The following is a 15,092-nucleotide window of genomic DNA, read 5'->3' on the forward strand; positions in this document are numbered from 1 at the left end:
TAAAAAAAAAAAAAAAAAAAAAAAAAAAGAAAAACAAACATCCCCATCATAAACTTTGGAGCCCCAACCAGAACTAAGCATAAAAGGAGAAGGCGAGAAGGCTCTGCTGCGGAAGCGGGGGTTTCACTCAGGAACAAGAGCCCTGCGATGCTGAGAGATGAGATCTGACCCGGGGAGCAGCTTTTTTCGCTTAGAAATTCCCCTGTAAAGCATCGGCAGCGACGCGCTGCTGTGCAGGCTCCGCTCTCTCCGCTGAGCCGCAAGCCTCGGCGGGCGCGTGGGGGGTCAGCCTTCTGCAGCGTGGGGTCGGGAGGGCTCTGCCGGCGACCTGGGCTGTTCTCCTTGAGGTGGGGGGGCTTGATCTGGGAGAGCGTTTACATCAACCGGTAATTTTATTTTAATTTTTTTGAAGAAATGCTCCCTCGGGTTTAACATGGGATATTCCCTGTTAGCCAGCAGCTCCCTCTCGCTATGATTAACCGACACGTACTGCTGCTTTTTAAATGTCATTTGATGATTCATTTGTGGAGGAGATGTAAAAGAGCGTGGTGTTAGTGCAATAGGCGCTGCACCCCGCGCCGCTTTAATGCTGTTCTTTTTGAGCCAGGCTACTGCAGATCCTCGCCTGCCTTTGCAATCAGCCTGGTCACGTTTGGGCTCGGGAGCTCTCCCTTGCAGAGGGGTCGGGGGCTGCTGCAGCCCCTTTTCGCCCGGCTCCTTGCCTGGATGCGGCCGACGTGGGCGGCAGACCTCATGGCCGTTTGCTGCTCAAGCAAATGGTGTTGCGTAATGGGGCTGGGTACAGAGGTGGGTCCTCACGTGTCTCTGCCTGGAGGTGGAAACCATCCTCAGGCCTTGGGGGAAGAAGGTTTTGGGGGGTTCGTGGCATGCTGGGGCGTTGGTGGTGGTGCAGGTCCTGCAGGAGCGTGAGGCTGGACCTCAGCTCCATCCAGAACTGGCCCTGGAGCATGGCAGGGAGGAGGAGGTGGTGGTCTGGGGGGGCCGGGCTGGATGGGTGGAGGGCAGTAAGGAGAGCGGGTGCCTGGGGGTCAGCCAGCAAAGGAGTGGACAGGGGACAGGTGCAGCCCCAAGGTGGGCATCTCCCTTGGGTTTTGCTTCTCTCCCTGTCTCCCCTTTTTCACTTGGCACCCTACTTCTCTTGAGCAATGTTACCGAATGTGGAACACTTCCACCGCTGCAAGAGCTGCCCGTGGCAGCAGTGTTGCTTTTTACCTCCAAATGCGATACCTGCTCCTGGCTGCGGGCAGAAACCAGCAGCTTGGACCCCAAAGTGAGTTGACCTGCTGGGGGAACAGCAATGTTTGTCCCTCCTTAGATGCCCAGGAATGATTCCCGAGCCCTGGATGCGCAGCATGGTCAGCGCTGCAGCAACGGCAGCCACCAGCCTGTGGGCATGCCCAGCACTGGGCAGGGATAAGCTAAATATGGATAACTTTGGGAGGCATGTCTCAAAAGACCTGGGAAACAATCTCTGTGGAGGAAATGTGTTGGGGGGGCGGGTAGGAGAAGACAGGGAGGCCTCCCACCATCTCAAAAAAAGGAGTGGAATTTGATCACTGTGCTTGGAGAAACGATTTTTTCTGATTGGAATAACTGTATTAGTCTGAAGAGCCTCTTTCTAGGAATTTTGTAATTCCTTTTTATTTTCAGAACCATCAGCACAGCCGCTCTTCGTTAGCAAAGAACTGGTTTAGATCTCGGATGTGACCTCATCCCTGGGGATCTGTTACTTGGCATTTCTGTGACTCTTCAGTGGCTTCTGCCTGAGGCATCGATGGCTTAAAACTCTGCAAAATTCCTCTTCAAGTCCCGCATCAGCGGCTGCTGGGAGAGCCGGCTTAGAGGAGAAAGGGGCAACTTTCTGAGCAAGAACAGAAAACACAAGAGGGACAGAATGCAGTTTCACCCAGGGCAGGATCCAGGGGTGGGGGCGATGGGGTCAGTTCCCAGGTAGGGGTCCCCAGATGATGTGAGCTGGGGTAACCCAGCAGGCAGACGCCTCCTCTGCTGCAGAAGAGGGAAGGTGTGGCGTGGTGGAGGTGCTGGCGGTGGGGTGCATGGGTGCTGTGCTCCAGGGCTCAGAGCAGAGACCACTGCAGGAGGGGGCGAATGGCGGGGAGCTACGTGAGTCACTGGGCAAGAGTCGGAGGCCACCGCCGTGGTGGTTTGGGCCCAGGTCTGCTTTCTCCCCTTCTTCGAGCCCTCCATGGTGGCAGCGCCTGTGATGGGGGCTGCGTCCCCGGAGGTGCTCAAAGCCCAGTCGGGCTGGATGAGGTGATCTCCAAGATCCCGTCCAGCCTTGGAGAAACCCCGCAGTCCCAGAATTGGCGGGGCATTGGGTGCAGCGCCCGTGCCGGTTCGTGGGTTGCAGGTAAGCAGCCGGCGTGGGCTGCCTGTGCTGGGGGGGCAAAGGGGGCATCGCTCTGCCCGGCACAGTGCGTGGTGCAGGGTCCTGTCCTTGGCCCCTTGTCTCTGCCCTCTGAAGGTCTGCCGGAGCACGGGGTGATTTCCGGAGGGGAGGCAGGTCTGCAGGGGGTCTGGCACAACCTGGGGTGCAGGAGGGGCCCTGGGCACCTCTCCTGGGGGAAAGGGGCTTCTCCTGGCCCTACAAGGCTGCAACCAGTTCCCAAATGTCTGCTCCTGAGGATCGGTGGATCCCTCTGATCCACCCAGCCTCCCTGATCCAGGCGGGGGTCACACCAAGCTGGTCTCTGTGCACGCAGACAGTGGTGTGGTCAGGCACCCGTGGGGTCTCCTCCAGCCCAGACCCCCCTGAGATGGAGCTTCCTGGGAGGAACCGGCTCAGCTCTTGCTGCTGAGCAGGGATGTGGCAGGAAAAACGGTTTCTAAGTGAAATCTCCATGGCAATCAAAACACGGAGCCCATCTTCACTTCCCTTTAACCTCTCTGAAATGCAGCAACGATCCTTCTGCAGAGGTGCACTGCTCCCCTATCTTTTGTCTTTTCCTCTGAACCCCAAAGTGAACCGCAGCCTCTCACGTGAGCTTCTCAAAGGGAGCAAAATATGGTGGGCTTGGTTGGGTTTGGTTTTTTTGGTTTGGTTTGGTTTTTTGTTGGTTTTTTTTTTCCAGATCTGTTGTATGAATCTTCCTGCTGCCTGTCCGTGCTCCAGCAGTCGATCCTTTCCCCCTGTGGTGCTGTGAGCCATGGGAGTGTGCGGTGAAGGGGGAGGCATTGGGTGTTGGGCAGTGATGGAGAGCTGTGGTGTCCCAGCTGTGATCGGGCTGTGCGGTGCTGCCCCAGCCCCCCTGCCCCCCAGCCGTCACCACTCCCCGCTACGGCTGGATTTACAGTTCCAAGCTGCTGGTTCTCATGATTCTGGCTCAAATTTGAAGTGTTCACATCTCTCTCCAATCCTCCGTGCCATGGTCGCAGGGCATGAGCTGGTGATGCTCCTCTGAACCATGGCTGCCTGGCCAGCAGCGCTCAGACATGCTTCTCCAGGCTTTGTTTTGTGATGTTTTAAGACAAATCTTTCCTTAATAAGCCAAAGAATTGAGGATTGATGCCCTGAGGCATAAAATCCTTTTTAGAAGAGGTCTTCAAAATACTCTTGAAGTCTGAACATGGGAGCCAAAGGGAGAGCTTGGGCTGCATTTTTGGGAATGCAAATTGTCACGGCATTGCTGATGTAAATGGTGATGGACCTGTGCCTGAGCACACCAGGGAGGACTTGGCCACTCCTGCCTCTAGAGGAGACGGTCGTTGCCAAGAATGTGGTGATGTTGGGCCAAATCCATCTCCACCGTTCTGCTATTCAAATTCATTAACTAAATAGCCGGTGAGGAAAATTGGCTGGGAGCGAGGGGGCAGGGACAGTGTCTCTGAGACTGGTTTGTGGCTGTGGGGAGGCAGCCCTTGCTCCCAGGGGTGTCCTGGGGAAGTGCGTGCTCAGCCTTTCTACCTACGGTGCCTTTCTGTGGCTGGTCTAGCAAAGCCCTGGTTCGGGAGCTGCCAGTTTTCCACCTCCTGAGCTGTGCATCCAAGCTGTAACCGCGTGCCAGCTCCCTGGTGCTGACTGGGGCAGTGGTGGGATGGGGAGCTGAGGGGAGAGGGCAGCATCGCCCCGAACTGCTGCAGCGGTGTCTGAAAGCCCCCGGGTCCCACCTAGAGCTGTTATTCCCAGCAGAGAGGTCTCTTATTTCCAGAGCTGTTATTCCCAGCAGAGCTGCTGCCTTTGCTTGCTTTGGAAGGGGTTTTAAGTTGGGGGCTGACTTCTTGCAAGGCAAGAGGCTGTGGGCAGGATGCTCTTCAGCTTGATATGGAGCGTGTCTCTTGGCATCCCTGCAAACAGATAAATAGCAAAATCTGCCACGGAGGCTTCGTTGTTGCCTCTCTTGGCTTAGAATCACTCTTTTGAGAGTACGTCACCATAATCATGTTGGCCCATGGGTTTTTTACCTCCCCCATCATAGCCTGTGACAAGCTTGTGGCTCGTTAGATGAGCAGTAGATTGCAGAGAGGAGGCTGGTGTGGCTAACTCGCTGGGACCACGGCTGGCCCAGCCGAAGGGCATCGTGCGTCGTGGCCGCCCGCCTGTTTGGGTGGCTTTTGTCCTGCCGAGCATTAGCCCAAGTGCCAGATGAGGCTCAGGTCCTTTCTTACAATGGACATTTCTTACAGTTGAGAAATAATGTGGGTTACGGGAGGGGAGCCAGTTTGCAGCAGGCTGTGATGGGCAGGGGGGGACATGGGCAGGTTCACTTCTGCTGCCATGGGTGCCCCAGGCCACCGTGGCCGGGCTTGGTCCTCATGGGTGCCCACGTCTTGCTGCAGGCTGTGACTGTCCGTGAGTTACTTCATGGCCGTTTCTTAGGGGACGGTAAACTCCTCGCATGCTGGATTCAGGTGCCGGCAAGCCGAGAGTGGTGGTTACACCCCGGCACCCGTGGCCATGCAGTGTTCTGCATCAGGTTGTTAACGGGGCGAGGGGGGGGTGGAAGCAGCCTGGCAGCTCCAGCTTCGCCATCGCTTGCCTTCCAGTTGCACATGAGGGTGGAGGGATGGAGGTGATGGGAAGGTGCTGGTTTTGCAGGCTGGCACAGAGACATCGTGGTGCGCTGCCACGCAGCCAGGCCAGCCCCGAGGGTGGCTGGCATCGCTCTTTTCCCGATTTCCAGCCAGGAGAGCCACAGGTCCAGCCGCAAATGTCAGGGCTTAGGCGCAAGCAGAGGTGCCGAGCTGTTGTTTTGTTCACAGCTTGTTTCATCCTGTCCCGGTAGAACAGGAAATGTGGCAACGGTTTATGGTTAATAGCTTCTGTTTTTCTTCCTTCAGTCAGAATTGCATATTCTGCACCAGAAACTTTGCAAAACCGGAGGTCCGGGTAGATTTGTGAAGAGCAAGAAGTAGCTGATCTAATCGTACATGACGGAAGGAGCAGAGGGCTGCGCTTCCCAGGCGGCGGCCGCCCTTCCCAGGGCTCCCCCCGCCGCGGCGCTGGTGCTGCTGGGGTGGGTCGGGTCCTGCTCGCGGCTGGGGGCTTGTGGCATAGTTCTGCCTGGGCATCGCTGCCACGAACAGCGAGAAGAGGTGAAGGGGTGAGCCCTTGGAGCCCCAGTGCCCTTTATGGTCCCACAGGGCTCTCCCAGCCCTGAAGCACCGCTGGCACTGGGATGGCACCGTGCTGGGTCCCACGGGCCGGCCAGCTTGGGCGGGCGCTGGCTCTGCTCGCCCCTCGGCCATGGTGGGATCGCGTCCCTTGGGTTTTATCCGGATGCTGTCGTGTGTGCGGCGCTCATCAGCCCCGCGGTGGGATTGCTGCACCAACAGAGATCATTAAAGCTTTCTCGCCCTTGAGCCTGAGGTGCAGGAGGAAGGCGAGCTGGCGGAGGCTGGTGGGGTAGGTTGAGGTATTTAAAAGACATGTAGACATGGTGCTTAGGAACATGGTTTAGTGGTGGACTTAGCAGTGTTGGGTTAACAGTTGGACTTGATGATCTTAAAGGTCTTTTCCAACCTAAATGATTCTATGACTCAATGACTCTGCTGCCCCCGGGGTGGAAGCAAAGAGCTTTTCTGCCATGCTCCGGTGTTTTGGTGCAGTATTGGTCTAGCTGACTCTTGTAACACATGGCAGGTTTTTTTCCTTTTAAAATCAAAGCGGTTGTAAGAGCTGGCCTAGCTACGTTTCGAGCCCGCTTTGACGTTAGCACTGTGGAAGTGGTAACTTCTGGTTTGGTTTTTGCACCACGACTGACGCGTAAGGGATGAGGTGCTCGGGACTCCCGTGCTGCTTTATGCCATGCACCCAACCTGCTGTTTCGGAGATGCATCTTTAAATCCACGGCTGGGTCACAGAGCCTGGAGCCCCGTGCAAGGTCACTGACCTGTATCGGTCAAATTTTCATAATGCAGGGTTTCTTTTTCAATTCCAATTTCGTGTGGAAAGGGAGAGAACAACCTGTGGCTGCACAGACATGTAAATTGTCGGAGCTGTGACGGCCAAGAGTTGGCATCCCATTCCCTAGGGGCAATCCTGCCATCGGGGTGCTCACTCCTCCAGACCAAGGCTCGGCACGGCGGAGGTGCTGTGCTGCCCTCGGGTTTGGCCACGCTGGCTGAGCAGCGGGCGCCGCTGTGCTCCTGGGTGCAGTGGGGTCCTGGGGTCTGGGGATGCTTTGGCTTATGTTGGGGTTAGTCAAAGCAAATAGGTGTGTTAAATAAATAAATAATGGGCAGCATTTCTCCCCTGCTTATGTTGGGGTTAGTCAAAGCAAATTGGGCATGCTAAATAAATAAATAATGGGCAACATTTCTTCTTCCCTGCTTATGTTTGGGTTAGTCAAAACAAACAGATGTGGTAAATAAATAAATAATGGGCAGTTTCTTTCCTAATATGTTTTCCCAGACTGTGGTCTGAGCATCAAGAAGCTGCAGGGTGGGCAGAGGAAGGCAGCGATTCGGGGAAAACCTTCGTGCGGGTGGGAGCTGAGCTGCCCCCTGCCTTCCCCAGCGCTGCCGGGGCAGGAGCAGCCGGTGAGGGGCAAAACTGCCTTGAGGAGGGTATCCCAGCCGCTGTCCCATTCCAGCTCCTGAGAGCAAGATTTGATCCTCGGCAGCAGCAGCAGGGCAGCTTTGTGTGCCCGGGCAGCGCCACGCTGCTGGGGAGCGCTGGGGACGGTGCTCAGCAGGGCTCTGGAGCTGACCCTGCGCCTAGCTGGAGGGGTGCAGGTGTTTTGCAAGGATCTGGGTGCCCTGGGGGGAGTTGGGGGGCTGAGCGAGCGGAGGGACCCGCAGGCACGGCTGATCCGTGCAGGCACACGCATGGGGGAAGGCGGGATGCTGGAGGCTGGGATGGGGTTTGCTGATGGTGCTGTGCGGGGACGTGGTGCGGGACCTGGGACGTGGTGCCACCAGCGCTGCGTTCTTGAGCTGGGCTTCCCGTTCCTCCCACTACAAGTGATTTAGAATCACAGAATGTTTTGGGTTGGAAGGGACCTTTAGATGATTCAGGTTCCCTGGAGCATGAAGCAATTAGCGTCTGCCCTGTGCCTGCTGCGAGACCCCGGGGACCAGCACCGCTCTGGGCTGCTGTGGTCCTGGGTGCACCGTGCGTCCTCCATGGAAACCGGGCGGCATCGGCGCACGAGCTGCTCGGAAAGCTCTTAATTGCCCGCACGTGCTGTTTTGTGCTGGAAACATCACAAGAGGGGAGGGACTCGCCCCGCTGGAGAGAAGCAAATTGCAGCGACGGGGACGGCCTGAGCCGCTCTGTTTGCTTGTGCCGTGCGTGTCTGGGTGGACGCTGGTCTGCGCCGCGTTGTGTTTGTGCCACGGATGAAGTGCAGCGCACGTGCCCAGCGCGCCGTAGCGCCGCAGCAGTCCGTGCAGCTATGGAGGGGACGGTCACGGGGTGTCTGGCACTCACTCGCTGTGCGATTGAGGAAAGGCTGGGAGAGTTGGGGGTGTTCAGCCTGGAGAAGAGAAGGCTGTGGGCAGAGCTGAGTGCGGCCGGTCAGGGCTTCAAGGGGGCCCAGAGGAAAGGGGGGGACAAGCTTTTTAGTAGGGCCAGCTGTCCAGGCCAGGTTGGACGGGGCTGTGAGCAACCTGATGTGGTTCAAGGTGTCCCTGCTCCTGCAGGGGGGTTGGGCTGGGTGACCTCCGGGGGTCCCTTCCCACCCAAACCATTCTGTGATTCCATGATTCCATGATTGGGGTGGGGGCTGGACCTGGTGGGTGGCAGCACGGCTGCGCCTGTCTCCAGCGCTGTGAAATGGGTGACGTGAGGAAGTGGAGGGTTTCATGAGTGCACATCTTCCGTTAACTTAAAGGGAACTTTTTTGGTTTTGTTTTTGGGTTTTTTTTTTTCTTTTCTTTTTTCTTTTCCCCAGTGCTACTTTTGAAACTTTCTACCCTTGGCATTGTTTTTAAAGACCCCCATGCCAGCCCAGCACCTGCGTGTGGCCGCATAAGACCTATTGCAGTCGATAGATTGCCTAAGGACTTTGACAAATTGCGGAGTTGAAATCGCCCTTGTGATAAGTTGATGTTTATCTGCAGTTCTTAACCCCCCCCAGGAAAGCTTTGTTTTTATTTTCTGAAGGCACTGAACAAGAAGGAGGCTGTAATAGAATGTCAGTGTTCCTCCGTGGGGTTACTGCTCCAGATCGAGAGCTCTCGTACTGTTCGCCTGTCTCAAGCAATTGTCAACCATCCCTTGGGAATCGCTGGAAGGAATTCGGGGCTCCCTGAGTCCCAGGACTTGTAGCTGTCTTGACAGATTGCAACCAGGATTTCAGTTTGTCCGGTGCTTGATTCTCCTCCTAAAAGAAATATCATGGGTAGCCTGGGGCGCTTCTGGCTTCTTTACAGCTTGCTGCACCCTGGGCTCATGTGCTGCAGGGCTGCCTGGGAAGAGACGGGCTTTGCTCCCAAATTTGCTTTTTTTTTTTTTTTTTCTTTCCTTTTTTTCCTTCTTGGAGGTTACAGTTTTCGTTCTGTACCGGCCTTGATGGCACATCCCTTCACGCTTTCTGCTCTCCACTAATGTGAAGTTCTGAGCAAGCCCACATAACTGCTGCTCGCAGTTCCAGGCGGCGCGGGCGAAACGCATTCGCAGCCCGTCTCCGGGGAGGGCAGTGGGGGACGGAAAGGCAGCAGAGCACTGCGCTGTGAAACACGGCCCACCGGGCACGGCGCAAGCACACGCAGGCTTCTCTGCAGCAGGGCGGGATTTTGGGATGCTGAAGGCTTTAGAGGGGACCTGCTCCCTTGGCTGGATGGAAAGCCCCTCTGCCGAAGGGCTTTGGGTAACTCGGGCTGAAGTGGCGTCAAACCTCGAGGTGCAAGATGAGCCTCACGTAGAGAGTTTCCAATGGTCTTGTGGCGATAAAGTCATCGAGGCTTCTTGAATGCTGCTCTTGGACCCATGTCCTGCTGCCGGCGAGGCAAGGGGCTGAAGGAGCCGGGAAAGAGCTCCAGCAATCGTGCAAAGGAATGAAGGGTGCGTATTGCTGCAGGCTGTGGTTCTTGCTACTGGTTTGCAGCTGGCACCGTGGTTTGATGCAATGGGCATCCCTGGGCTGGAGATGTGCTCAGGGCTGGGGTTCAGCTGCAGAACCTCGTGGGGAACGCTGCTCAGTGTCGTGTCCTTGGAAGGTGCCTGCGGAGCCCCGTGGTGCTGTCGGCACAGCCCTGGCCTTGCAGCAGGTTACTTCCCATGAGGAGACCCAAAGGTGGCTGCTGGGCTTTACCATGCAGCCAGGGAACTCCTGGGTTAGTTTAGCTCCCCGTGTTCCTTTTTTTTAAATAGATTTTCTTAGCCCATTTGTGAATTTGAATTTACTTCAGGGTCACACAAGTCCTTGCTTCCATCTCGCTATTACAGGAGCCATTAACTCCGCAGTAGCCTGCTCCCGATGGATGCTGAAGGTGAGCGGGTGCTTTTGTCCTGAGCACGGGCTTTGGGCTTGGTGTCGCAGGCGCAGGGGACAGAGATGGGATGCAGGGGGTGTCCCCAGAAGCGTTGGCTGCCTGGCTGGCTGTGGCTTGGCAGCTTTAGCTTTGTGCTCTGGGTTTCCCTCCCCTCCTCACCCCTCCCTGCCTGGTGCAGGCAAAGCACCAGCACCCAGGGACGGCCCCAGGAGCCTCAAGGGGCTCTGCAGCTGCCGAGGCTGCACTTGAACTCTTAGGGTGGGAACGCACCAAATCCCTGCCCGTACGTGCTGGCACATCCTTTCCTGCCTTCAGCAGGTTTTTCAGAAAAGAGCTTGCTGGTTCCTGTGTTCCCGCAGCGCCTGGGCGTGCCTGCGCCCTGCCGTCACGCTGGGAACGATGGTGGAGGATCACATCCTGACATTTTCGTTTCCAGGGTGCCCGTGGGCCCCCGCAGCCTGTGCTTGGGCAGATGGGAGGTGGGAGCGTGGCTCAGGCTCTCGCTTGAGGCTGCTGCAAACCTTCGTCTCTGCAGAAAGCCATCTGCAACCGCGTGTTCCTGGTGCCTCCTCGGAGCTCCCGGCTCCCCCGACGCTGTTCTTGCTCTCTCCGTCTTGCGTGTTGGCATGCTTTCCTCCCGAGTCTCCCAGAGAGGCGTGCTCTGGTCCTCTCCTGCAGGAAGCACCTTACTTCCCCCCCCTTTAGATGGCCGATAATGGGCACCGTGGTCCTGCTCCCCCCCAGCGCAGGTCTTGCAGCTGCTCCAACCCCATGGAGCATCCTCCTGGCCTGGACTCTGGCCCCCGTCCTGAGTCGGCTCAGCCTGCGCTCCGGCACTTTGTCCAAACCCATCCATTGCCTTTCCACTTAAATGCTCTAAACCCTGGGAGCCTTTGGGAAGCTCCCATGAGCTGCCTCTCCACGATGGGATCGTGTTTTCCCGTTACTCGTTAGCGACGTTTCCATGTGTGACCTGCAGGTAAAGCCCACCTTTGCGCCAAGCCTGTCCTTTTGCTTCTTAAGAGGAAACTCCCCAAACTCTGGGGCAGCAGCAGCCGTCGCCCTCCCAGTGAGCCCACGCGAACGGTTTCTGACACGGGGTGGGACGCGTTGACTGGGTTCGCAGTGACTGATTTATTAGTCATGCAGCCGGCTGGCTGCTTGTGTGATTTTCTTTTTTTTTTTTTTACTGCTTTGAGCTATAATTTTCCAAGCTAAGGAGGAGTCATCCAGCAGAAATTTAACTTCAGGTGCTGCCTGGGTCAGCCTGCTGGAAGCTGGTTGAGGAGCACCCCAGGTTTTTAAGGGGGTGCTTGGCTTGGGTAGGCAGAGACGTGAATACTGGAAATAGGATGTGATTTTTCTTTTTTTTTTTTTCCAACTGCATTGCAAGAAGCAAAGAAAGGCTCAGCAGGTTAGGGTGGATTTTTTGAAAGCAGGTTTTAGGGGCTGGCTTCTTTACCCTGCTTTGTACGGGGATGTCCCTACTGCTCTGTGCCTCACCAGTCCCACTAACTGCTGGGTTTTGTGTCACCCTCTGCTGCCTGTTATTGGTGTACAGGGGTGGCTTGGGGCATCCTGCACATTGAGCCTCTTGGCTGTAGGGACCATCTCCACCTGCACCATCACTGCTAGCGGGAACTCAGGACCAAAGGGTCCTGCATTTCCCCAGCCAAAGCAGGGCTGGACAGAGGCGGTGTTACCTGGTCGATAAACCAGCTAAAGCCTGTCTCTTCTGATTTCAGAATGTAACACAAACAGTCGAAGAAGAAAAACCCGAGCCTCCGACTATCCAAGAGATCAAACAGAAAATTGAAAAATACAACGCAAAAGTTACAAACTGCCTGTTGATGAAGCTGGTACGTATGGGGCTCTACCTGGGTAATGCGCAGGGAGCCGGTTCCTCTGGGCTGTGAACCGAGCCGGGATGGAGGAAGGCATCTCCAGGGCTTGTGGCTGTGGAGATGTTCTTGTCTTCCTTACTCCATCTGCTTTTTCTCCTGCTTGGGTTCCTTAGCTTTGGTCACCGACTTGAGATAACACTTCCCTGCCTCCATCGCTTCTCAACTGGGAGCACTGGCACGGCAGTCTCTGTGCTGGGAATGAGTTCCCTCAAACAGAGGAGCCCGCGTTGTTCTGGCGGGGCTGAGTTGTGCTCGGGCTGCGAGGCTGCGGTTCGGCAGCTGCCACGAAGTGGATTCAGAAACGCAAAGTGGGTTTAAAAACACAAAGTGGATTTAGAAACACAAAGCCTTTCTAGAAGGAGTTGCTTTTCTCCTCTCCTCTGCCGTGAGTTGGTGCGGGGGCGGCGGGGCGGGGGTTCGGCGCCTGCCACGAAGTGGATTCAGAAACGCAAAGTGGGTTTAAAAACACAAAGTGGATTTAGAAACACAAAGCCTTTCTAGAAGGAGTTGCTTTTCTCCTCTCCTCTGCCAGGCTTGCTTAAGCAGGGATGTGGGAACCGCAGAGGATGCCTTGTGTTGTGAAGCTTTGATTGCAAACTTGTTTATCATCACCTGTAAGTAAAGCCTTGATGATACGGGATGAGGAGACAAGGACATCGCCTCTTTTACAAACTGGAGTACCGCAAAGGTACAAACATCGCAGGATCTTACAGAGACAGGGGGAAAAGCTTCTTAAAGAGTGAAATAATTAAATTGTAGGACTTCCAGGAACAGCAGCTAACTGGTGCTTGCTAATGTCTGAAAATAAACCTGCAATTTATTTAAAATAGTAGATTTTACAACAGTTTCCTTTGTGAAGGTTGCACAGCAATTTCTCGCCCGTTGATTTTTATCAGCTCCTGATTTACAGGAGTCGTTCGGGACCCAAATGTTTGCTCTCGAGTTACTTTTCTTGAAGCTTCGTGAAAATACCATCTTGAGACTTGGCACAGCCTTGGGACTTGGCTGGGCCGAGCCACTGGTCATGGCCCTTGGTTGGGACCATGGGCCAGTGCTGCTGGCACCTGAGGCGGAGCCCTGGGCTCATTCCCGCCTGGCTCCTGCGGATGGGCTGAAGGGAGCCTGGCTTTTCTCCTGATTTTTGCAGAGCTGAGGGGTAGGGTAAGGGACCTCCCTCTGGCCCAAGACAGGCTGATCTTGAGCGATGGTTTGTTACATGGAGATGGGAGAATCCCACAAGCAGGGAATAAAACGTGCAGGATATGGTTGGGAGATCCCACTGAGCCGGAGGGGTAGAGACCTTCCCAGAGGTTTCAAATCTTCGCTTAAGCACAAGTACAAATCACATGTAATGGTTTCCATAACTGACTTGTTGGTTTTAAATAAGACAAGATCGCACAGACACGAGGAAGGTTTGAGTCATTACCAAGTGGAAGAAGCAGGAGAAAATCAGTAGTGACTAACCCGAAATTACTGGTTACTTTTCACATGATTAATAAGAAACCCTCAAACTCCTGGCAGTACTGAGGGGTGGAAAGTCCTGCAGCCACCCCGCAGGCTGCAGCACTGTAGACCAGAAAGCCCCCTTGTAGGGGGCGTAAAGAGTGGAAAGGGTGCCTGGAGCCTGACCCCCCTCTCCTTTGCTTTAGAATGACGATGGGACGTACACGGGCTTCATTAAAGTGCATTTGAAACTGTGCCGCCCAGTGACGGTACCGGCGGGGATCCGGCCGCAGTCCATCTACGATGCCCTGAAGGAGGTGAACCTGGCCGAAATGACGGACAAGAGAACCTCGTTCTACTTGCCGCTGGATGCCATCAAGCAGCTCCACATCAGCAGCACCACCACGGTGAGCGAGGTGATCCAGGGGCTCCTGAAGAAGTTCATGGTGGTGGATAATCCTCAGAAGTTTGCACTTTTCAAGGAGATGCGGAAGGATGGGCAAGGTGAGTTCGTGCCCTCGGACCCGCCAGCTTCCCTGCGGCTCATCCGGTTTGCTTACAATTTCTGTGTTGCAGAAACGTAGATCTCTTGCAGTGGGAGCTTCAATTCACCTGAGTAAAGATAATTTCTATTAAATCTACAGTCTCGGGGGCATTCATCTAGGACTCGGTGGGGTCAGGCCACGTCTGAATTGCAGATGAACAAATGGCCTGACCTCCAGAAGAGGTGATGCCGCTTCCGTTAACGGGGAATTCCTCGTTTTCGGAAAGGGGCTGAAGTCACCTAGGACCTAACAGAGATCGTAATGGATCTCTGATAGAGACCCAACTACTTCCACTGTGATCCTGAGCAGCACAAACTGCTTTTACATGCTCTGATGGACCTCCTGGGCTTTCCTCTGCCCGGGCAGCCGCGGGCTGACTCTGGATGTCTGCTGTCCCCTTGCAGTGCTCTTCCAGAAGCTCCCTCTCACCGAGTACCCCCTGTACCTCCGGCTGCTGGCGGGCCCCGACACAGATGTGCTCAGTTTTGTGCTGAAGGAAAACGAAACAGGGGAAGTTGAGGTACGTCGGGGGCCCTTTCCCTTGTTTTTTACGTGAATGTTAACAGCATTGGGGGGCACGGGGCAGTGCTGCAGAGCTGGGAGATGCAAGGCTGCTTCCCTCTGGTGGGGCTGGGCTTGCCATCCAAAGGGTGATACCAGCTTTTCTCCAAACTGAAATTATCAGCTCAATGGACTGCTTGGACCTTACTTTAAAAAAAAAAAAACAAACCCACAATCACTTATTGCTCCTCAAGTATGTTGATTTTAAAAAAAAATTAAACTCGAGCTGTGAAAATGCTGAGGCCAGTTTTGATGGCCAAACCCTAATCTGTTTACAGAACCAAGCAACGCCACCCCACAGTTAATCCTCAGTAATTAGATTAGCTAAACACTGTTATAAGTAATCCACTAATTCAAGCAGAAGCCAGGGACACTCAGGTAATAAATTCGCAGTCAGTTTTCGGTTGCAGTCATAGAATCACAGAATGGTTTGGGTGGGAAGGGACCCCCAGAGGTCACCCAGCCCAACCCCCCTGCAGGAGCAGGGACACCTTGAACCACATCAGGTTGCTCACAGCCCCGGCCAACCTGGCCTGGAATGTTCCCAGGGATGGGGCCTCCACCCCCTCTCGGGGCAACCCCTGCCAGGGTTTCACCACCCTCACGGCAAAGAATTTCTGCCTTAGATCCAGTCTGCCTAAGGTCCAAAAAGACTGCACTGTCAAGGATTTTGGTAATTTAAAATCTAATTGGCTGTTCTGCAAATGTATTTTAATTTTCA

At 55.1% G+C, this 15,092-nt stretch overlaps 1 protein-coding gene across 3 annotated transcripts in view; it reads left to right on the forward strand.

Annotated features, from left to right (window-relative positions):
- The window catches only part of RASSF5 (Ras association domain family member 5), a 29,698-nt gene that overhangs the window by 12,548 nt on the left and 2,058 nt on the right, over nt 1-15,092 (forward strand). For 2 of the 3 annotated variants that reach the window (XM_035903109.1, XM_009647885.2), the window contains 3 exons: nt 11,664-11,777; nt 13,472-13,769; nt 14,215-14,330. In XM_035903109.1, coding sequence (XP_035759002.1) covers nt 11,664-11,777; nt 13,472-13,769; nt 14,215-14,330 — 528 coding nt within the window. Of the gene's footprint in view, nt 1-9,891; nt 9,916-11,663; nt 11,778-13,471; nt 13,770-14,214; nt 14,331-15,092 lie in introns of those variants that run through there. The other variant, XM_035903124.1, reaches the window with a different exon arrangement.

Source organism: Egretta garzetta, unplaced genomic scaffold, assembly GCF_000687185.1.
Source record: "Egretta garzetta isolate BGI_Z169 unplaced genomic scaffold, ASM68718v1 scaffold640, whole genome shotgun sequence".
In the NCBI taxonomy this organism is placed as follows: Eukaryota; Metazoa; Chordata; class Aves; order Pelecaniformes; family Ardeidae; genus Egretta; species Egretta garzetta.